Source organism: Falco punctatus, assembly GCF_963210335.1.
Source record: "Falco punctatus genome assembly, chromosome: 3".
Taxonomy (NCBI): Eukaryota; Metazoa; Chordata; class Aves; order Falconiformes; family Falconidae; genus Falco; species Falco punctatus.
The window spans coordinates 36,556,167-36,579,825 of record NC_137582.1 but is presented as its reverse complement, the minus strand read 5'-3'; the positions used below and the strand labels follow the sequence as shown (position 1 = coordinate 36,579,825).

The 23,659-nt window shown below is 42.9% G+C and overlaps 2 protein-coding genes across 2 annotated transcripts; both read left to right on the top strand.

The window, feature by feature from the left end:
* The first annotated feature begins 336 nt into the window (after positions 1–336).
* Positions 337–4,124, top strand: MRPL53 (mitochondrial ribosomal protein L53). The gene is made up of 3 exons (XM_080380248.1): positions 337–494; positions 1,842–1,954; positions 3,653–4,124. The coding sequence occupies exons 1-3, from the start codon at positions 406–408 to the stop codon at positions 3,775–3,777; spliced, it is 327 nt and encodes a 108-aa protein (XP_080236374.1). The 5' UTR covers positions 337–405; the 3' UTR covers positions 3,778–4,124.
* An 11,090-nt stretch (positions 4,125–15,214) lies between these two features.
* Positions 15,215–20,626, top strand: LOC308060071 (fatty acid-binding protein 5). The gene is made up of 4 exons (XM_080378335.1): positions 15,215–15,473; positions 18,366–18,538; positions 19,518–19,622; positions 19,739–20,626. The coding sequence occupies exons 1-4, from the start codon at positions 15,398–15,400 to the stop codon at positions 19,787–19,789; spliced, it is 405 nt and encodes a 134-aa protein (XP_080234461.1). The 5' UTR covers positions 15,215–15,397; the 3' UTR covers positions 19,790–20,626.
* The last annotated feature ends 3,033 nt before the right edge of the window (positions 20,627–23,659 follow it).

Here is a 23,659-nt window from a genome sequence, read left to right as displayed (position 1 = left end):
CCCTCAGCCTCCTGTGCACAAGTCCTACGGGCACAAGGGCCCGCTGCTCGTACTGCAGGGCCCAGCGGAGGTCTTTCGTGTCGGTTCCATGCCAACAGCATGCCTTTTTCCCCCGAACCGTTATCTACCCTGCTACAGTCAGAGGAGGGGCTGGGACAGGTTAGCTGGTCCCCCGCTCCCCACAGCATGACTCGAGCGCCTCAGGTTACGAAGTGACGGCCGCAGGGCAGCAGCCGCCGCCCCGCCGCCGGCAGAGAGCGGTGCCGCGGGGCCGGGCCGCCGCCCCGCCGCCCCGCCGCCCCCGGGTGCCGGCCTTGCCCGCCTACACCTCCCAGGCGGCTGCGGGAGCCCCTTGCCCGCCTCCGCCCGGGGCTGCTGGGAGCTGTAGTAGCGGGCAGAAGGAAGATGGCGTCCAGGATCCGGGTGGTGCTGCGGCCGGTGAAGAGTATCGTGGTCCGCTTCTGCCCCTTCGAGTCCAACGTGGAGAGCACGAGGTGAGGGGGCCGCGGGGACAGCCGGCCCCGGCCCCGCGGCGGCGGCCTGGGCGTGCGGTGGCCTTCGGGCCCACGGCCGGCGGGGAGGCCTCGGCCCGGCTACCCAACCTGTGAAGCGCCCAGCGCCCTTCCTGCGCCAGGGCGTGGGGTCAGTACGCTCCACGGCCGTTGTGAGGGCTGAGCCTTTTGCCTTTAATTTTATTTGTCTGGGGGGGTGGGATGGTGTAGAAGCAGGGGTTACGTGTGCCCGTAGTGCGGCCTGTGCCCCAGGCCCTGCCGCAGAGCCCAGGCGTGGCGAAGGGCACAGGCCTGCTTCTCTCCTGGCCGGGAAATGGCAGCATCTGTTGTACCTCTCGGGAGGAGAACCTTCTTTCCCCAAACGTCTGCTTTACTGTGCATTGACTTGCGTGATCTTGGCCCTTGAAAGCTTGTATTTATCAGGGCTTTGTAACTTAGTCTAGGCAGAACCTTAACGCTGCTGAATGAGAAGACGCTGGGTTTGTCATAAGGGCTCTGTTTATGGCGTTACCAATATGCACACAGCATTCATTCGGTGCTGATTTTTGGAGCATCTCTGCGTTTAAGGGTGGACCTTTGCTTACGGGCAAGTGCATTTAGCTTTGCCAAACTACCCAGGGAGATGCCCTTCAGCTGCAGAGCATGCAGATCTGTAATCACTAGTCCAAATGCTGATAATGGGAAAGAGAGTGAGCAACAGCTGCTGCTCTATCTTGGTAGTTAACTGTTGGAGAAATCTAAGTAATTGTGCTTCTTGAGTGATGTAAGTTCTTCACCAAACAATTGTAAAATGTCATTTTGCAATAGCTTTACAGACATACCTACTTTTGAAATGAGCTAATTAACTTAACTTAGAATGTCTTTAAGCTGCTGGAATGTCAATTTGCTGTCACGCATTTCAGAAATCTACAGGAGACCGAATGTTAAATAAATAAATAATGACTCTGAGCCAAACAATAAAGCATTGGCAAGTAACTGGTGTATAAAGAAAAATTTACATTACTTTGCTGATTTTTTTTCCAAAAAATTATTGTTACAAACCCAGCTAAGAGAAATGCACAAAGTGCATACTTTGGTATGCTTTTTACATATTAGCATATAAGGGCTATCTATTTGGTATTTTTAAGACTCATCTCGTAATAAGTACCTGTCTGAAATTATTTAAATATTTCATAATAAGTAAATAATACAAATATTAAATACAAATCCTGTTTTGTTTATACTTTTGTTGCCTGGCAATATCAAGATACTTAGATTAGTTTTAGAAATATACTTACTATAATTTCTATCTACCACCTACTTTAATGTATTTTTCAAATATATTTTCAGAAAATTTCTTAGATGCATAAACCACAAAAAAATCCAGGCCACTAATAGAAACTGTGAAGTGACTGCTGATGTGAGACATGATGGATCTGAACCGCTTGTAGATGTTATGTTTGGTAAGGAGCTCATTTTTGATCTTGGGGAAAAAAAAGAAAATATTCCAGGTTTCTGTTGTTATGAAGTTAACTGTCTTCTCTATTTTTTTTTTTTTAATTTGGCTACTTTTATTTTTTTGGTTCTGGTCCATAGCTAGGTGTTGTGCAGCTGGGAGTAAAAAAGGGAGTCACAAACAGCCTGATGTCTAGATAAATGTGTATTTATGCCTTTGTACTACAGTAGGATCTGGTGGATCTTAGATCAAAGAAATTACTTAACTTCAGGGTTGAGCCTACATTTGTAGGGACGTGCTTGTGTGACCTTGCAGTCCAGTTCCAGGGAAGTGTAGCTCTGTTTTGATGTAAGAATCTGTTCATTTTCTGTAATTTTTTAATGTTATCTGTGGTGGAGGCACCTCAGTCTTGAGAACAGAAAAGTTGAATACTTTTAGTTGCTTATGTAACTTACTGTGCAGTTTGAAGGAACTGCTCATATGGCTGAGACCATACATGTGCAGATGGACTTGCAGAATGAGGTCAACTGATGTACAACAAATTTCTTGGTTCCTTTGAGGCTATAGTGAGCAAGCAGGGAATTGATGGTGGAAATTTCATCAGTTCTGGAAGCCGCCCAGATTCTAGGCTCTGAACAGATGGCTTTAATCTGCTTTTGTCCTTTTCTCTGGCAGCATCTTCTTTCCTGCTGTGCTGTAATGGACCAATATGTCATGTAGTCCATTAGAATTTTCATTATTATTGATTCATGCTACCCCCTTTTCTTTAAACTTCCATACATTTTGTGAATCTGTAGAAATATCGAGAGTATTGAATATACTTAATTTTGCTTAGGAAAGTCAAGTTATTTCAGTGTTGACATTGCTTGTTTCTCCTTCCCCTATGTCTCTGTCTTTCCTATCCTTGTTTATAACTGTGATGTATTAAGACTTAAGCAGTAAAGCTTTATGTTTTTCACAGCATAAAACCAAAACAATTTATTCCACTAATGCCAAGAGCTATAGTTCTGAACTCTTTGTTCTCTAAGAGCTGGTTATTTTCCAAGGGAAGACTTTGCAATCCTTGTAGCTGGCAAACATGGGGCTAGAACTTGGATGCCATGCATGGTGTTGCATTATATGGGTTTGAGTAAGGCTATTGTATTTGCACATCTTGCAAAAATAAATAAATAACTTAGGTACAATACTTCTACTGCCTCCTCCCTGTTCTAAAATAATTTATTTCAGAATTTTAGACATCCTAGTGCTTTCTGGTTTTTTACATTATAATCACCAGATTGTGTTAACCGATTCATCATTTTGGCTAAAGAAGTAAGTTAAACAGACCGTAGACAACATACTGCTAAAATGCTGAGCCATGTTAGAAATTATGCCTTCCAGTGCCTTCTGTGCCTTCTGTTAGATGACTTTGAGGGCATAGTATGAGCCATTTTTTTCCAATATGTTCTTACTATAGGTATATATATAGGCAAATGTTTCAAATTTTTCAATAATGCAATACATAACTGAAAATTACATGTGTACTGTGTGCAGTTTAACATACTTGTTTGTTGGTGGTGCATAATCAGATTCCTTGGTAAGCGGAGTACTTTCTAATCAAATGAGATGAACAGGGTATTTGGATTTATATATACAAAGCAGAACTGCACACTAAAGGGATTGTGACTTAGACTTTGTGACTTCTTAAATTTTTGTCCCTTTCCAGCTGATGGAGACCGATTAATAATGAAGGGAGCCAACCTGACGACAATAGAAATGTTGACAGCATTGAGGTCCAGATGTAATGCAAAAGAGCTTAAGGAACAACAGAAAAGCAAGAAGAGTCCCTGAAGAACAGAAGAACAACTGTGTTTACCTTTACATGTGTTAAAAACAGCGGGCTGCACAGAAGGCTTTTCTCCTATGCAACAAGATCTGGAAGAGAGATGGCCAAAACAGTGAGCAGTTTAACATGTAGCAGAAAGAACCATTTAAATGTTCCCTGTCTCCCCCTGAAGGAAAACATAGTGGATCAACAACAGATCTTCTAACACTAGTGGGACAGAGTGGCTTAAGATGCCTGAATGCATCTTTTAAAGCAGCTGCCTTTCAGTTGCCTGCATGTTGAGAGTAATATCACTTGTATTTGCATATAAATGAATTATGCATATTGGCTATTAAATTCATATTGAACTGAAGACAGATCTCTTTGGACATTATTTTCTACAAAATTTCTGTACAGTAGAATGCAAAATACTGTTAGAGTGGTTATTATTTTTGAACATCAAGTGCAAAAATTTGAACAAAACTTTGAAAGTATTCATCATCGACTTAGCTGAGGGACAGCGCACTGCAAATTCAGAGTGCATTTTGTAATACTATGTTTATAATACATCTGTTGCTAAGTCCTTGCCATTTTTTTTCTCTCTTTCAAGAAAGTGTGAAATTTGCTAAATGTAAATTTAGCTCAGCAATTAAAATAACAAGGTAATGGGACTGTGAACACACAGTAGAGCTACTCATGCTGCTTTAAAGTAGCCAAGTTTAGCTCAAAGGGAAAGGTAAGTTAGTTTTTTTGATAATTGGAGAAAAGTGCTATCTTTGAAGTTCAGTTTTGTAATATTTTTGTTGCTTGCTTTTGGGAGATTTAGTGAAATACTTTATAAAGATCAAAGGGAGAAATTTATTTGGTGTTTATGGCCCTGTGTCCAACCCTGTTTATTAACATAAGTGCTTAAGTGTCTCGTCTGTATTGCAAAGCTCTGTGGGTTTGGGAGGGTTGATCTCTCCTCAGGCTGTGCAGGTGAAGGTGTCAACTACACATGTACTCCATGTACATCGGTTTTGTTCTAGTTCAATTCATAATGAAAATAACTGAAATTACAGTTTTGAGAATTGTGAGTGCAGTACATTGAGAGGCATCGGTTCTACCTGTTGTTAATCATATGCCTGACTTATATGAAATTATAGTACATGTGTTTTCAAATTTAATTTAGCAGCAGATTTAGGGTACAATCTGAAATTGGTTTTACCTTAACTTTTGCCAAGATTTGTAAATGACACTGTCCTTTCTGAAAGCACCAGTGTTTTAAATAGCACTGTCAAGGTAGTTCTTAGCAACTTCTTCACCAGGATACTGAGGTCTGGGTGGTATCTTTCACTGGAGAAGCAGAACTGTGCTAAAGACATTTGGTAATACACTATGGTGGCCTCCTCTGCAACAAACAGGAGAGAGTGGGATAAGATGATTGGGGCAGATGAGTCAATGAAATTTAGATGTGGGAGCAACGTAAGTGAATGACTTCGTCTGGGATAAATACCTTCTCTGCAGTCTGTTATTTTTATTTTTATTTTTAATTTTTTATTAGGCCACCAGCTCTTCTAAGTGGTTTCATAGTGCTGAGCTCCCAAACCTGCTACTGATCTCCCTTCTAGTGGAAGAGTCATGAGAACGTCTGAAACTGAGAGGATTTTAAATCCTGTGAATCTAGAAGAGGATCATAGAAAGTGGACCAAATAGAAATAAGGCTGTTCAAAGGACAGTTTGGGTATTTTTTGATTTTATTTTTTTCCCCTTCCAGTTTAGAAGAACATTGTACAGCATGACTTTACCTGAAGAAACCTGACAGGAAAGTCACAATTGTTCCAAGTAGAAGAACACTGCAGAATTTTTTATTCTCTAGTTAATCATGTATTCATATGCTCAAAAGCCCTCTTACTGTAACATATCAGTGATTTTTGTGTTGGGTTTTTGTCCTTTACAGTTTGTACAACAATGTCAGTGTGCAAAACGTGTTTAAATGTGAAACACTTGCATCTTAAATAATTAGCCATCTTTAAGTACTTAAAAAACATGTTAAACACTATAGAAATTTAGTATTATATTGGCCCAAGATTGGGGTCTATATTTATGAAGAGAAAAGGGAGAAGAATGAAGATCACAGTTCAGGCTTTTTACAGCCAAAACCAATCCTCTCCACTGTTGAAAAAAGATGAGTATTTTTTGTTGTTTCTTTACTCGCATGGATAGGCATCCTGCTGTGTAAAGACATGCTCTTACTGGGTGCTTTCACTTTAACCCAGAGATGCCCAACCTTTTTGCTTAAGTTAAGCCAAAGGCATGTAACATAGACGCTGAGAGATGACTGACAGTTCAGTGGGTGAGGTGTTAGCTGACGCTGCTTTTGCTGTATGTGCTAGTCACTGCAATTTGCAGTGGTAAAACTCTAATGTTTTGTGCATGAAAAAGTAATGACTAGGATTTGAATATGTAAGGTATAAATGAAAACATACAGGACAGAAAAAATAAAGCTAAAAATGTGCATTTTCAAGGCTACAAGATACTGAAGTGATACAAACAAGCAACATGGGCAAGGAGGAACTCATCTGGTGATTATTATGCTAATATGTAGAAAATTGCTCTTCCTGTACCATGTAGATAAAGGTACAAATTTATTTTTGAAGTATGCTGAAGATAATCTTTAATGAATTTCTTCTCTAAGCATTTAGATAACTTTGCTGCAAGCTGTTCGTGCAGTATCGATTTCTGCTGCTGTCTGACTGACTGAAACAAAGCCAAGTGACCTGCTACTCTGACATCTTCCTGACATGCACAGTCTAGGGCTGTGGATGTAGGTGGTATTAAGGTCAGTCATGCAGAACAAAGCATGGCTGGGTGAGCACTGATTTTGCATGTTATTGTTCTTTAACCCACTAATCTTGATCAGTGTACCACACCAAAAATATGAGTGCTTGCCTAAGTATAAAAGGATCTGGAACAGGCCCTAAAAATACTGGGATTAATTAAATGCAAACACCATGTCCGTGTAAGGTGTCTGATGACAGGTGATAACATTAAAATGCTCAGATCTCTAATACCTGGCAATTTAAAACAATTATTAGAATCATCTTAGACCTGTGTATTGGACAAGTACCTATTTATTTAGAAATTCTTGTCGATGTGTAGGGAGAATACTCCTGAAGTAGATGAATGTGCCACTCGGGTAGCACTCGCTGGTCAAGGTGCTTCCTTTTTAAGTATCTGCAGCATTGTTTTTAGAAAAAGAAAATGGTATTTTCATTGAAGATTTCAGCAGGGAGCGGCAATGTTAGTGAACATTTCCACAGCATGTTTTAACTACTAGCTGGCCCAAGTAAGTACAAAAACGCAACATCCCAAGGCCTTTTTTGCAAGGTAGAAAGAAGTAGAAACATGCTATCAGATGTAGTTCATGCATGCTAGTGCAAATTCTGTTTTTTGTTATTTGTGGAAATCTCAATTTGGGCAATTTTGTAGGAGAAAGTTGTAGGAGAAACTCTACAATGCAGTATTGCTGTGCGAACCCCACTTGAGTGGAAAATGCTTTACATCTCAAGTATTTTGAAAGTGTTGCAATCTAATACATTTTTGCAGTCTGTGACCGTGCAGAAGATGTCATCTACTAATTTCAGAAAATTGTCAAGAACTATTTGCCCTGTAGGATGTGGAAGAATGCATTAATTTTGGCTGGCTTTTCCTAGTTCTTCCCTTTTACTACATATGAATTTTGAATGACGAAGGAGTTTATATGGTGTAAGGAAGAGCAAAAAAAACCCAAACCCTAAATATCCTTGGATTATGTTTTGACAGTTCTCAAAACTTTTGCTCCTGTATGTTATCATCTGCATGTCTACTCTGTGCAGGTGTACACGCCCCTTGCAGTTTTAAGAGCTGCTGGCTTACTGCTCACTTCAGCTTGGTGTGACCAGTTTCCCTGGATGATGGACCCTGCTTCTCCCCTGGGTGGTTTGGAATCACCTTCAGACTGACAGGTCACCTGTCAGTGGTGCCTCTCCCAACTGCACTGCTCTCCCCTCCCTTCTCCTCGAATAATAATTGCCTTTTTCCTTCCTGGTGCTATTTGATCTCATCCAGTCTCACCTTTTCCCCGTGGAAGGCCTGAGCCTTCCAGAGGGAGGACTCTTCTGAGCCTTTTTTATTGTCTGCTAAGAGCAGACTTGTCTGCAGTACCTTCAAGCAGCCAAGGTGCTTTGGTCCAGGTAAACCACTACTTTTCTTCCCGCTCAGCCTCACTGTATGCTGAGGAATGTAGGGATAGAGCAGCATGAACGGTTGGAGGGGGTACTTTGTTTCTGATTTAACTTAAGTTAATAAGTCTTTAACTTAACAAATCATCTTTACATTGAGCTGGCCTTCTCAAGATTTTAGAAGACACTGCCCAGGGATAGGTGTTAGAGATGTGAGGACAAAGGAGCTGCTGATGTGTTTTGATTGTGTCTTGTTAAGTTTCAAAGTGGTACTTGAAAGCAGCGTTAAGGTAAGCATAGAGACTCTGCTTGACTTGAAGCGATCTCCTACATGCTGACAGGGTTGCCAGCAGAGGTTAATGGCATATCAGAGGAGGTCTCCGCATTGTGCTTCCCTGGATGAGGTGAGTTTGATTTGCCTACATATAGAAAGAACATTTATTTTAAGACAAAATAGCTGGAAAAGTGGACCAGCAGACCTGTTTCTGGAGGGAATGCTTGGTCAATAGGCGCAAAGCCTGGGAAAAGTGACTTAGTGGACAGGTTTTCACCAACTCTAACAATCCCTGGAGGAAGTTCAGTGGACAGGCAGGAGGCAAAGCAGCAGGTTCCTTCCATACTCAGACACTACTTTTCTATTTCTTTTGAGCCCTCCACCCTTTTTCAGTGAGGAGTCAATAGTCAGCCTTACTGTAGAAATAGTATGGTCAGTATGCAAAGCCAGCAAATTTGTCATCTCAAACACAGTTCTTGCACAGATTCACTGAATTGTCTTTTCATTACTGGTGAACCTGAGTGGTTCAAATCACTTGCACAAATAAAAGAAACGGTAATTATTTTCATGGAGTTTATAAAGTCTCTTTTTCTTGGTGGGGCTTTGTAGAACTTGTCTTCAAAATCCACCTCTCAAATGAATCTCAAAGTATTTACTGGAAATAGCAAATCTAAGAATCAGATGGTTAATTCTTCCTTTCCTTCACATAGCCTAGTCAGTATCAAGTTAAGCTGCACATAAAAGTGCCAGAATCAGTACCAGAAAGTATCTTGTGGCAGAAGCACAGGAAAAAATCAGGGAACTGCATTGTAATTTTTTACCTCCTTATAGATTTTCTCTAGCCTAGATTAGCTAAGTAAGATCGTAAAAAGGAATCAAGGACATAAACCCAAATACCATGAGGCTTTTCAAGTCTGGAAGAGTGAAGTGGAGAATACCTACCAGTCCTGCGTGGCTGCCTGAGATGCCAGAGGCAAGAATTTTCTTAGAAGGTCTTTTGAACACAAGTCACGTAGTTGACACACTTGGCAAACGTGTGTTAGCAATGGGAATGGGATAATCATAAAAACTAGCTTTAGCTTCTAAATGGTGTTTCTCTAGGTTCCTCTACGGTTCGTGAAAGAGCAGGGCTTTTCTGAAAGGCAAGTCAGAACCAGAAGCTAGTGCTTGAGCGATATCGCGGAGAGCCTGTCTCTTCCCACTGCGTGCAGGTGTGAGGAGACTTGTGCTTTTTGGCGAAACCTAGCCTTGTTGCCCCAAGATGAAGTCCTTTGGGAGCCCTGGTCTGGTAGATGGGCTACAGATATTCCTAATACCATATGACAGGATTTTGCCTAACACGAAGAGCAGCAGTTGCAGTCCCTCTCACTCCAATACTGCTGGGAAAGGCATTGGTATCTACATCACACTGAGAAAACCCTTCATCTGTAGAGGACAAGTGTCATGCTCTGCCCGCCAGATTTCTGTAGCTGTGATGCTCTCTGGTGACATCCTGAGAATGAAAAGTAGTGCAATTGTTCTAACTATAAATTAAATTTTTTTTCTGAGGTTACCTTCACAGTGGTGAATTAATATACTTGGTAATAAAACTCTACTTATAATATGCAACAAAAAAATCATACTAAAACTTTATATACCCCTTCCAAAATCCAATGGGCACATCTGTAATTTGTGATTCTAAATTTCATAGGCCAATTACTCAGCGTTGGTAGAAATATTTCTTTTATCATTTATTTATTCCAAGTTATTTTGCCATTCCTTGTCCTTATTGTTCCAGACCACACAGAAAGGACAAAGTTGCAGGGTTTATTTGGTTTTCTTGATAGAGCTTTGGGATAGTTCTTTGTACACCTGAGGTTTCTAAAAAGCCACGTCAGAGTATTATCTTTCCGAAATTCTCCATGAGCAGGTATCCCCTGCTAATATGTTTTTGGTTTATGTGGATCAAAGACCTTTTCAGTGTTAAAACTACAGCAATGGACAATTCGTAGTTATCCTGGTCTTAATTTTTTTAACATTGTAATGGCTGTACAGATTATAAAATTCTGAAGATAAATAAAAATATTTTTATAGTAATGTGTGAGTGTTTGCTATTCAACATAGATATTGCTGCTAAATAAAGAGATTTTTTTTTAAAGCTTCCAAAATTAGACACAAGCTTGTACATCTGCAGTCACTGTGAGCTGGGCTGGAACTGACAGGTCATTTTTGTCTGGAATGAGGAAAATGAAGCCTGGAATACTCTTTCTGGTCACTGCAGTCTCTGGAGCTTTCTCTCCGGTCATTGAGGCAGGATACAACCAGTGAGCTGTCACACCATTGCCACAGTAATCTTTGCCCTCAATGTAAGCATTTCCCTTTAAACTTGCTTTGAACATGCTGCTGACAGCATACAGGACATATGCTGAGGTTGCTGGCATGTTAATTGCATTATAGTAATGCTCTGTGGCATCAGCAGGGATCAGGGCTCTGGTTGGCTCGGCACTGAACGCGAGCACGTGTGAGCCTGCCCGTCCCCAACAGCCAGCCACCCAGAGCAGATGCAGCAGTGGCCGGATCCACAGCAAGCGCTCCTTGGGCCTATGCTCCTGAGACTAAGCTGTTCTGGAGAGCAAGGTGACTTTGTTTTGACTTGAAAACTAAGATGTACCGTGCAAAGCTCATTGACAAAATGCAGGCTATGCCCAACTCTTTAGCTCAGAGATAAGGAAATGCCCATATGCTAGAAGATCTTGTGCATATTGACATACAGATGGAAACTTGCAGGTTCATGCATTGCTTCATAATCCCTGGTTTAGTATTGCCCAAGCAAATAGCTTCTGAGCTGGAGTAAAGCTTACCTAGGCCAGCTATGCAACCATAGCATGTGTTTCATCATGTCTGCCCAGTGATGACATGGCTGGGAAGGGAAAACCACACTTGTACAACAAGGAAACAAACACAAAGCTGTGCTACCTATGCAATTTATCTCATCCATGCCTTGGGGGTGAGTAACTATTATTCATGGATTGCTTTATTCTTTTTTCATAGCTAGGGATAGGCTGAAGAGTAAAATTTGGGCTGTGGTGTCCAATTTCCCTGACAATTTTTGGAGACAATTTTTCACAGGAGGTAGGTAATCTTGTCTAGAAGAAGCTTACCACTTGGAGAAGGTACTGTATATAAAAAAATATGTCTGTGTACTAGAAGGAAAGCAAGGTCCTCCCTTTTACACAGTAAAGCAAAGTATAGCACTATCAGATCGGGTTCCTTCCAAGTAAAACATATGGGCAGTATAATGAGTGAAGGTCTAGGGAAAAAGTTACACCTCCTATGCAACCTGATCAGCGATATGTTGCAGACAAGGAGGTGGTGCTCTGCCCTGCCCAAGCAGCAGGTATTGTGAGTTTGAAAGGCAAAATATGGCTTGGCTTGCATGCAGAGGGTAATGCTATGGCTATGTGAGCCTCAAACACTGCTGGCCACATCTTCCCAGCTCTCATGTCAGATGAAGCATCACTGCACAATGCACACTTGCCTGGAGGAGTAGAATGAAGGTCTCTGCGCACTCTTTTGCCTTGGTCCTTTTCTTTGTGCTTGGTAATGAAGGCCTATAATATCCTTCTCTTGCATGAGGTGCAAGGGCTTGACTACCTCAGGAAAACATTCACTCTGGCAGGCCCACGCTGCCAAGGTGGTGGTTGCTCCTAACTGTGGCTACGTGCTTTCCGTGCAGTTAATTGCCACGGAAGAATTTACACTTCTCATTGTAAATTTGATTCTTCTTCTCTTCAACAATGTGTAGTCTAACATGGAAACAAGCAAAACTTCAGAGAACTTCAGATGTCTGTGCTGAAACAGTAATATGTGGCATAGCAATTCAACGGTGCCCATACAGATATATGTATTCACTGCTTCCCCTTGGGCATATCTAGAGAAAAGAGGAGGCTACACACACAAAACATCTCTGACCGTGACGCCAGTCTCAAACCAGGCAGGAACTGGGATTTACAGAGACAGATCCCTGTGGCCCAAGCGTCTCTGGATATCTGACTGTTTTATTTTGGCTCCCAAAGTAAGAGCCATTATGACCAATACATACACTGTACCATTATAATTAAAAATAATGTATATTTTGTAGCCCAGTCCACTTGTACCTTACCCAGTAGAATACGTCTCTGGTCTCTCTAGTTACTCTATTTGCTATGTGAGATACCACAAATTTCAGCTCTATCCAGTTTCAAAGAAGTTTTGAGATGTGGCATTGACAGTATCACAGCCAGTAATCTGTATGGCCAGATTAATTTGCAAAACATTAGATTTTTGTAAAAATTGAGAGAGATTTTTCACTGTATCCTAACAGTCTGCATTTCAGAAAAGAGTGATAAGATTCTCTTTTTTTCTTTACATCTTCTATGAACTTACATGTCTAGACCTGAAAAATTTGTAAGGAGAATCAAACGAAGTGACTTGTGGGAGGATTCAAAAAAGTAACACATCCTGGGCAGGTACATAGCTGGATCTCCATGCACTTCAGATCCAGGAATACTGTCTCACCACTAGATGGAAATAGTGAATTTTACATCTCCTGCATTATCAGCACTTACATGCTGATGTATAGCTATTGTCATGTATAAATGAATGCTATTTACATATCGTAAGCCATCTGCAGGCAGCACTACAGAAATGTGGATCCAAAATTCTTTGCTAGCGTACATGAAGCAACGCCAAGATTTCTATTTCTAGAAATTGTCCCTGTTTTATGAGACTGAAGACTTCCTCGTTTCTGAAGGATGATTCTGTTCTATCTCTAATCTGATTGCTTTTCTATTATCCTTTCTGTAAGCAAGCAGAAAAGAACTACATGATGGACAGCATTTTGGTTCCGCTACCATGAGTTAGGTAGTAAACATCAACCTAATCTGAAATTTTCTATGAAGTCTCTTGTGCAAGACCAGAAAAAAAAAAAAAAAAAAAAAAAAAGTGGAAGGAAGCTGAAAGTCTTGTGTTTCAATGTACATACTTGATGACAAAAAAAGCAACGTGACTTGCTGCTTTATGAGCAGACGCTATAGTGGTGTTTGCATATTAAAAGCAAGCATGTAGTCAGAGAAGTGAAAGGTAATTAAAGGCAGCTCAGTAGGGAAGGATAGTTAAACAGAAGGATTTTAAAAAAATCTCAGTTGAAAAATGCACTGATTACTTAGTGTATGACAAATCTGACCTTTTCTAGAAAGTACTGAACCTTCAAACTGATTCAGTTTAGCTCTAAGTTGTATCACTGCAGAGCATAAAGGGAAACGTCCGCCTTGCACCAACAACGTTTGGATTCACAGCACCTTCTCATGTTGTGAAATGCTGGAACCAGCTCAGAGACCTTGCTGTCGTCTTTGGTTTTGACACCTCGGTCTCAAACTCCTCCACAAAAGTACTAGCAGACAAACATAGCCATGGCTGCTCCATCAAAAAACTCCAGGCACTAGGCATATCTTTAGAATTTTATTTTTCTGGTCAGGAGAAAGTAGCTATGGAGAAAGAGCTATGGGTCTCATCCAGTCTGATAGAAGGCCAAAAGAAGCAGAGATCGGCATAACCCTGATGGTGGAAACAGATTTTGGGGATACTTTGGAATCAGGATTTTTGTTGTAACTTAGAAATAACAGCTTTCTCACAGGATATGACAGTAAATCCCTCTGCTCACCCGACAGGATGTGACAGAAGATTGACCCAAACCCCAAGGGGTCTGGTAACAGTGTATATTTTATGGGGGTACTTCTGCGCCGGCAGTACAGTAGTGACAGCTGCTGTGTTTTCTTTTAAAAAGCAGGAATTAGGATATCGCAGTTCAATACAGACTAAAACCAAAGTACCAAATCTGCATTTTTCTAGTGCTAAAGCATGAGGTTGCATCCAGGCTTTGATTTTTCCTGTGTACCGCAAGTACCTGCGTTAGCTCTGTATTTTGATGGACCTTGTTTGATAGCTGATCGCTGCGTGTATGTAACGGCTGCTCCTGGGCTGCAGCATGCTGTAGTTCAGTATGATGGGATGTACCGGTGGGGCTTGGGGGGATGCCGGGAAAGCCTACGATCGAACCCAATAAACTTCTTTGGGATGCTGACTCCTTAGTGCTCTGTCTCTGTGCCATATGATGCCCTGTGCTTTTTTGTTCCTGAATTACCTGTAAAAAGCGTATGTAGTAAATGGTGTAATTTAGGATTAGTGTGCCAGAAGAAAAATTTCCCTGGAGCTCAAATCCTGGAGACTGGGTTGGACCCCACGGGTGCTAGAGCACAGCACACTGGACTCCTTGGCTGAGGTAGGCGTCGGGGTGGTGTTCATGCCTGAAGAAGCATTAAGGCCATGACATCCCTGGGTGGGATGCTACGGTGGTGTCCCACCATTTCTGGCGCAGCTTGCAGTCCAGAGGAGCTGCAGGCCCGGGGGGCAGACAGGTGTGTGCGTGCGCAGGTGTGTGTGTGTGTGTGTGTGTGTGTGCAGGTGTGCGTGTGCAGGGGTGTGTGTGCGCGGATGTGTGTGCACAGGTTTGTGTGTGCGTGTGTGGGTGTGCATGTGTGCGTGTGTGGGGGGGTGTGTGTGCGCGGGTGTGTGCACGCGGGTATGTGTGTGCGGGGGTGCGTGTGCGAGGGTGTGTGCACGCGGGTATTGTGTGCGGGGGTGCGTGTGCGGGGTGTGCGTGCATGTGTGTGTGTGCTGGGGGGTGTGCGTGTGTACGGGGGGGTGTGCACACGCCAGTGTGTGTGTGCGTGTGTGTGTGCAGGTGTGTGTGGGTGTGCGTGTGCGGGTGGGTGGGTGTGCGGGTGTGTGTGCACGGGTGTGTGTGTGTGCGCCAGTGTGGTTATGCGGGTGTGTGTGCGTGATCGTGTGCGGGTGTGTGCGTGTGCGGGTGTGCACGGGTGTGTGCGGGTGCGGGTGTGTGTGTGTGTGTGCGGGTGCGGGCGGAGGGCAGGCAGCGGCCCGGCGTGCCCGCTCTTGCCGCCGCCGCCGCGGGCGGGACTCGCCGGGCGGGGGCTCGGCGGGGAAGGGGCCGGGGCGCGGCGGCCGCCCCATTGGCTCTCCCCGGCGGCACATGTGGCCGGCCCCGCTATAAAGGCGGCCGCGGCCCCGCTGCAGCCCGTCCTCCTGCCTCCGCGCTTCCCCAGGGACACCACCAGCCCCAGCGCCGCCGCCATGGCCATCGACGCGTTTTTAGGCAAATGGTGCCTCATCTCCAGCGAGGGCTTCGAGGAGTATATGAAGGAGCTGGGTAAGGAGCCGGCGACTCCCCGCCCCGGGAGGGAGGGATGCCGCCCCGGGGACGTGTCGTCGCCGCCGGCCGGCGAGGCTCTGTCCAAGGTGCGCGGCGGGCGCGGCACCGGGACCGGTGCGACGTCCCGGGGCTGGGCCCGAGGGCGCGGGCGGCCCGGCCGTGAGCTGCGGCGGGGCGGCGGCCGGGGGGGTGATGCCGGGATGCGGCACCGGGGTCTCCGCGCCCTCCCGGTGCCTGGGGGAGCGTCGGCCGGGAGCAGCCCCTTCCTCCCGGGGTAGCTGCCGCCTCCGTCTCCGCGTCCTAAAGATGTCGGCAAGCCTTTTTGCACCGTAATGGCTGGGAGGCAGGTGCCGGTGCCAGCAGACGCGTTCCCGCCGCCCCGTGCTGCGCCTTCCCTGCTGCCCAGCCGCCCCCTCCCGCCGGCAGCGCCCCGGATTATCCACCGGTGCCAGCAGCCCGGCTGCCATTAGGCCAGCTCGCTCCTCCCTCCCCGGTTAATGCCCCGGGGCGGGCAGCCGGGGCGGTGGGACCCGAGCGATGCCCCGGGCGGGGGGCGGGGGGGCGGCTCCGCGCTGCCCTCGGCGGGGAGCGGGGTGGCGGGCAGGGCAGCGCTGCTGCCAGGGCAGGGCCGGGCTCCCACCGCCCGGGGTGGCCACACACAGCCCTGCCGAGCCTGGGCTGCCTTCCCATGAAGTCACCTTGGGTGTCTCCGCATGAGAAAGCCAAACTGGATCAACTGCCTGTGGGTACCCGGCAGCTGACTGCATTGCCAGGGGCAGTTTGCAGTCTTCTGTGGGTAGCGGCCTTAACGGTGGGGGTGGGGTGCGGGGGTGGTCGTCCCGACTTGTTATCCTCACTTCCAAGTTGCCCTACATTTTGTAACACAAAGTTACGGAAGCAAGAACGGACCTAACACCAGGAGCCTCCTCTGCAAGTTCAGATTCACCACTTCCTGTGAGCATCCTGGCCAACAGGTGATGGACACCTTGCAGTGTCTGCATAGCCTGGGAGCTGTTGTTTTCTGCAATTTATTCACTGTTGCAAGCTAAGATATTTTCTCAAGAGGCAGAAGATGTGGCCTTGAATGTCTTTGGAGGGAGGAGAGGAAGGAATTTAGGTCTTGCGCTCTTCATGTAAAATGCAGAAGGCATCGCTGCATTTACACTCTGCAGACAGCAGCAGCTAATTGTATTTTGTGGGAAGCCTTTCAATATGTGATAGCTGTGGTGTGAGAAAGCCTTCTGGACTGAGCCCTTTGGGAGACTTTGGAGGAAATTCAAGAATTTTAAGCTCAGCTCAGTTCAGCCATGGATTAGGATGCTGTGGAGCTCATGTCTAACTGCCAGGGCTAGGAATGTGCCAAGTTGCAACTTCAAAGTAGAAATTAACTGCTGCAATGGCAGAGCACCTCCCATGTGTGGGCAGCGACTGAGTGTTGTTTGTTTGTTTTTACATTGCAGTCTTAAACCAGTCACTTTTCCTTTTTACAATTACAATTTAGCCAATTAAATTACTCCAAGTCACACTTTAAGAGCCAGTTCTTTATTGGATTTCACCCTCGCTGACTACTTAGGAAACTCTCTACCTTTGATCCTATTGACGCACCATAAATGAGATTCTGCAGATTCCACTCAGCTTGTATAAAAGAACATTCAAGGATAAAGAAGTTTGGATTTCACTCCTTGCCCTACCAAAAACATACATGGCTCATCTCTGTTTAGCTGGATCCCAAGGTGTAGCTGATCAGATAACTCACTGGCTGCTCTGGACTGGATGGCAGCAGAGGGGTGGTGGTGGTGGTGGGGTGTCACTGGCAATAATTTCCAGTTCTGGTCAGAAAAGCCAGACTGAGGAGGAATGGTTTTTGCTCTGCAGGCTCAAGCTTAAGGCTCAAGTCCTGGAATCTCAGTTGAGTCTGGAGAAGCAGTGGCTGGGAAGTATTTTGTTATTTCCACCTCCGAAGGAAACTGTAATCTTTGCTTTGTGGACTCAGCCCTCACCTAAGCATCCTGTACACTCTGGGGGAATGCTGTGCTGTTATGTGACAACATTTTCTAACTACATCAGCGTAGAATCCAGACACTCATGGACTTGGTGGCCCTTTCTGCTCCATTTGATTCTTATCAATTTTTGGTTCAGATCTGCACTTCCCAGTTTGATGGATTCACATTTGTTGCCTGACTACCCTCTTATTTGTTTTTTCATCCATCAGATAAAGACTCAAGCAAACCCCTCCAACAGTGCACACAGGGGCTGAGGCAGGGTCAGTCTTTTTGCTGAAGAATTTTGAGGGCTGCCGTCTCCAGATGATGAATTTTCAGTCATTTGTAAAGCTTATTTTTCTCATGGTCCTTTTTTTGGGGGTGTGTGTGCATGAGCACTATATTGCTTTTCTAATTCTCAAGTCCATACTTTGGGTAGACTTTGTGATTGTATACAGAGTGATGGAAGAGAATTTCTTGAGTAAGTTAAAATAAATATGCAGGTGGATTAATCTGTCAAAAATCATCTGTAGAATTTTTAAAGTGTTCAAACTTGAAGGAAGTAATTTTATGTTAGTTTAAACATTCATGTTTGTTTCCCTGTCTATTGTTTATTTCTGTTTGTAATCCAGTGTAGTTTTGGGACATCTGCAAGTCCTCTAGAGGGCAAAATAGATTTAACTTTAGCTCTTTGAGGAAGCAGAAGAATAATCCTGTGAATAAGCTTTTTTCCTTCCTCATCAGTGTATAATTTAAAACATCCTCTTTCTTTGTGGCTCTTGAGCTTTGATTCTCAAGTGTACTTAAGTGTCTTAATTAAATGGGAATTAAGTATTTGAATTCTTGTGTGGCCCTAAGTCTTAGGATTTAACTGACTTTGTGATACTCTGTGCCTCTCACCTTGCAGGTGTGGGTATGGCCATGAGAAAAATGGGAAGCATGGCCAAACCAGATGTTTACATTATTAAGGATGGGGACACAATCACCGTAAAAACAGAAAGCACCTTCAAAACTTCACAGTTCAGCTTCAAGCTTGGTGAGAAATTTGAGGAAAACACATTAGATGGCAGGAAAACTCAGGTCAGTACACTAGATTTTATTGCAAAACGAAAATTCTTTTTGTTTCACAGATAGAGATGCTATTTAAAAATCAGTTTTGACATCCACACTAACAATGCTTTTTTGGATGAGCAGTTGTCTCTGAGAGTCTCATTGAAATAAATTCCTCTTTTTTTTTTTTTTTTTTTTTTTTTTTTTTTTTTTGTGGATTAAGCAACTTCCAAAGAAGGAAAATGCTGAAGCCAATAATGTCTTGTGTATTTTGTTGTTTTCCATTTGTAGCAGAAGCATTGTGTTAGTAAAACTAACAGACCTCTAAATCCCTGTTAAAGCCAAATGCCACTTCATTTGAAGCCTGTGGAAAAAATCCCATTGATGTTTAATCAGATCCAATGCAGCCTTTGGGTTAACCTTTCCGCTGAGTCTCGTATTTGCATAACGAGAGAGTGGTTCAGTGTGCAGTGGGATAACTGACACACAGGCATACATGTGAATCACAGTCTCTAATCTCCAGTTTTAGAAGGCAAAGAGCTTCTCCCTGCACCAAATAGGGAGAATATTAATCCAAAAGGAGGTTAAACACAAAGAAGCCCTCAAATAAGATTCTCTCTCATCCCTGTGTGAGTGCTGAGTACCACTCCCCTCCCTCCAGCCCCACACTGGCAATTCAACTATTATTGCAAGATCAGATAAATGTTACACAAAAGCCCAAGTACAAAAAGATGAACAGAGAACATCGTCTGCTCCTGTTAATTGAAATTGTGCATGCTGTCAAAGGTCTGTCTGATGCAGGAATGTGTCAGAGCAGTGAGTGAACAAGCAGTGAGCTGCTGGAAGAAGAGGATCAATAAAACATTTAATATAATTTCCTGATATCAATTACAAAATTACTATTGGGTGAACTGGGGTAGGAACTTTTCCTTTGGAATAAGGTGTTGGAAAGCCTTGGTCTCCATCGAATGTCATGTGTAAAGTATTGATGTCTGGGTTCTTCTTTCAGACCCTTGTAAGCTTAAAAGATGATGGGTCACTGATTCAGGAGCAGGAATGGGATGGCAAGAAGACCATAATAACACGAAAGCTAGTGGATGGACAATTGGTGGTGGTGAGTTCAGTCCTGCTTTCTGACCCCTGAGCTCTGCTGGCCAGTAGCCTGAAAAGTAACTCTAGAAGATCTTTTTCCTTATGGCAAATGAATAAATCCATCTCTTTATCTTCTAGGAATGTGACATGAATGGTGTCAAGTGTGTTAGAGTCTACCAGAAAGCATGAGGACCTCTTCATGTTCAGTAGCAACTTGCTACAAACAACTCAGTTCAGTGGACAGAGCTCCTTTACACTCCGTATTTTCCTTTTCCCTGTTTTCTAGTATTTTAATGGACTGAGTAGCTGAGTGCAATCCTTTTTAAAAGTTGTGATGTAACTATTATGTAACTATTCTGAACTTATGAGGCTATTAAATAAAATTGTCAAATATATGAAGTGGAAATGTTGTTACTACAGTGGAATTTTAAAGTGAGGTTTTATAAAAAATCAGTTTGGCTTTAGGCCCTACTACAAACTGCCTTCAGTTCAAGGTAGTGCAACATACGGCAACAAACAGTTAATAGCAAGCTGAATTTTGACCAGCATCCTCAATTGCTGAGATAGTAAAAGCTGCAACTGAGAAAAGCATGAAGAGTTTGGGCTCTAGAGTTGTTTCTAACTTGCACGTTACAAAGTAAATAGAACTGGGTGGGTATAAGTAAGACAGAAGCTTTGGTGTTTGAGGGATGTATTTTCAGGGGTTAGTTTGTTTTTTTCATGTCTCAAACTCACAAATTTCTTGTCAGAAAAAATACATGCTGGTGAGCCAATGAATGTGATAAATTTAAGCAAACACATCCATGCTTTACTGAAAGGAAGCCTTATTTTGAGAAGACTGTTTTCCTAGGAAAAGTCATATTTCCTCTCTAGTAACATTCTAAAAATTCTTAATCAAAATCTACTGAAATACTGCCTAAAACTTAAAGCCTCATTTTATTTTATTTTATTTTTAAACCGGCTTGAAACACCTGGCAATGGAGTTTATATGCTTTAAAATACTGTAATAAATAATCAGAAATGTCAGTGTCTTGAGTATTACTTTTACACTGATTGGGAAACAGAGCCTATGTTGCTACTATTCTTCCAAAGAGATGTCAGATTAGGCAAAATTAAAAGGTTTAGGTGAGTTTCTGCCACACCAGACACACGTCCTAAAAATGAAACTGTTTGGTGACAGGCGATGGGGAGATTTCTATCAGATTCAGAAGCCTGGGGAATCATGTAATTGCACATTTCCAGTTTGCAGCATCAGCCGTTGCAGAATCCATTGCTGCTTCAACCTTATCAACATTATAGCTGCTCAGTGCACAGATCATATTCCTGAGCTTACACTAAGAGCAGAAAAGTCTTCTGTTATGTTCTGTCGTGGTTAACCCCCACCAGCAACTAAGTACCAGGTGGCTGCTCACTCACTCCCTGTCCCGCCCTTAGTGGGATGGGGAGGAGAATCGGAAAGAAGGTAAAATGTGTGGGTTGAGATAAGAACAGTTTAATAATTGAAGTAAAATAAAATGTCAGAACAATGGTAATGAAAAGGGAGACAAGAAAAAGAGAGAAATACACCACCCCCACCGCCCAAAGAAAACCCAAAAAATCCCAACAAGTGATGCACAACACAATCGCTCACCACCTGCTGACCGATGCCCAGCCAGTCCCCCAGCAGTTATCAGCCCCTCCTGGCCAGCTCCCCCCAGTTTATATACTGAGCATGATGTTCCGTGGGATGGAATATCCCTTGGGCTAGTTCAGGTCAGCTGTCCTGGCTCTACACCTCCTCACTGGCAGAGCACGAGAAACAGAAAAGTCCTTGATTGAGAGTAAGCACTACTTAGCAACAGCTAAAACATCAGCGTGTTATCAACATTATTCTCATTCTAAATCCAAAGCACAGCACCGTACCAGCTGCTAGGAAGAAAAATAACTATCCCAGCCAAAACCAGGACATGTTCATCCTATAAACCATGGAAAATTACTTTTCTCATAATTTTGGACCATTTATCCTTTTCATTGTTTCCTGACTATTTATGAATCATTCTCCTTTACCTACGTAATCTGAAAGAATTTATAGCTGGAGCATTTCTTGCAAAAATTTTATCATGATCTGTATAAAAGTAGATATTTTTCCTGGTGCCCTGGTGTCCCCTTTTTGAGCTGGCCAGTCTTCGTATCACCTTCGTTCAGCATTTTTCCTGACTTTAATGTGAACCCTTAAGATCTAGGCTGTATTTTTATGTGGGACATTAGAAACAGATTTTTTTGTTATTAGGGGAAGGAATCTCCAATAGAAACGAAAAGCAAATTGATCTGATAAAGAACCTGATAAGTTTATGATCAGAAATACACTAAATAGCAGGAGAATGGGTGCAGCAATTCATGGCATAATATGAAAATACTGCCTCCCTTCCAAAAGAAACAACATTACTGCTTTAAGGGGAACATTATGCCTTTTTTTGGGTCACTGATCTATCACTTACTGCTGCTTGTTTACTCTTCTGATACTGGGTAGTGTTAATTGTTTATCTTTCATTTGAAAATGTCTTTTATAGGACATCCGTTTTGATTACAATGAGATCACTTCTTGTAAAACAAAAGGCAGAAGAGTATCTTTTTAAAGCAATTTCCTTTGGAAACAAGGCCTATAAAGTCAGTGTTTGTGTGCGTGTGCTCCCTGATTTCAGCCACATGTGAAGTAGAGGCTCCAGGTTGCAAAGATAATTATTCTTCCACAAATGTCATGAAAATAGGCAGCTTGATGAAGGAGATAGACCATTAAAGCCTTGATGGAAAGACAGCACATGGAAGTGACACTTTGTTTGACATTACATGGAAGAAAAACATTATAAGCCCTCTTGGCACACGTAAGAAGTTATCTTAAACACAAAAGTTGGCCAATGGTAAGATGTAGATCAACAGGAAACTGGAATTCTTCAGAGCTAATTCTCCAGAACTACTTGGGCTTGCATATTTATTTGCTTTATTTTGATGTTAACTTCAGCCTGTGTTGCTGGTAACTTCAATGTAAGTGTACCGTGACTCAGGGCTACCATATATACAACATGTTTGTGTTAGATTAGACCACATACTTAAAATGACAATTGTTTCATAGTACTGCAAGCCAAGATTTATAATACTCAAGACCTGAAATTAGAATTAATTTCCAAATTCCTTCTGTTTGTTGTTATACAAACTGAAAGTTTTACTCTTCATGAAGTGTGTATACACAATGTTGTCATCAGTTTAAAATAACCAGTTGTCCTGAGACTTGAATAGCTCTCTGTAGTTCACTGTATCACATAAGACGGTAAAAAATAAGACTTTTGAGAACAACTGAAAGAGAAAAAAATATGCATTAACCACCCAGGACTGCTTTATAATGCTACAGAATTATGAAATAAGGAGGCAGGTTTTGTTGTGACATTTTGGTGCATGCTTTTGAAAATGTTTTGGAGGGTTAAAGAAACACGTTCAGCAAACTGAAGCTGCAAGTTAAACTTGCTCAAAGTAAAACATATCCACTCCAACATATGTTCATTTAAAGTCATGAGCAGTGTCCAGTTTATATCTTTATATCTCACTGTCTTCTCAAATTGATGTAGTTCTCCTGTTTCCATAGAAGTGGGTTTGGGGGTTTTGTTTGGTTGTTTTTTGGAGTTCTTTGGGGTCTTTTTTTGCTGGGGGGTGTGGGGGGCGTCTTGGTGGTGAACTCAGGTAAAGGAGTAGAAAATGAAGTTGTTTAGCAATTTAAATCTGATATTTTACCACATTAGGGAGATCTCTTGTCTGAGCTTTCCAGGAACACTATGAAATGGCACTGTGCTTTGGGGAGAGCTTACTGACTTCATACAATGCTCAGACTATCAAAGATTTTCCTGTTATGGTTTGGTTATATGATTTATTTCAAAATTGTTATCCTACTCTGCCTGCAATCTCTGCAATTAATACAGGTCTTTCCTTTTCCTCTCCCCTCCCTACCTCACACATGCACTTCAGATCAAAGTTTTTAAAAAAACAAAGTAAACGATGGGAAAGCTCTCAGCTTTCTGAGGTTATGATTCC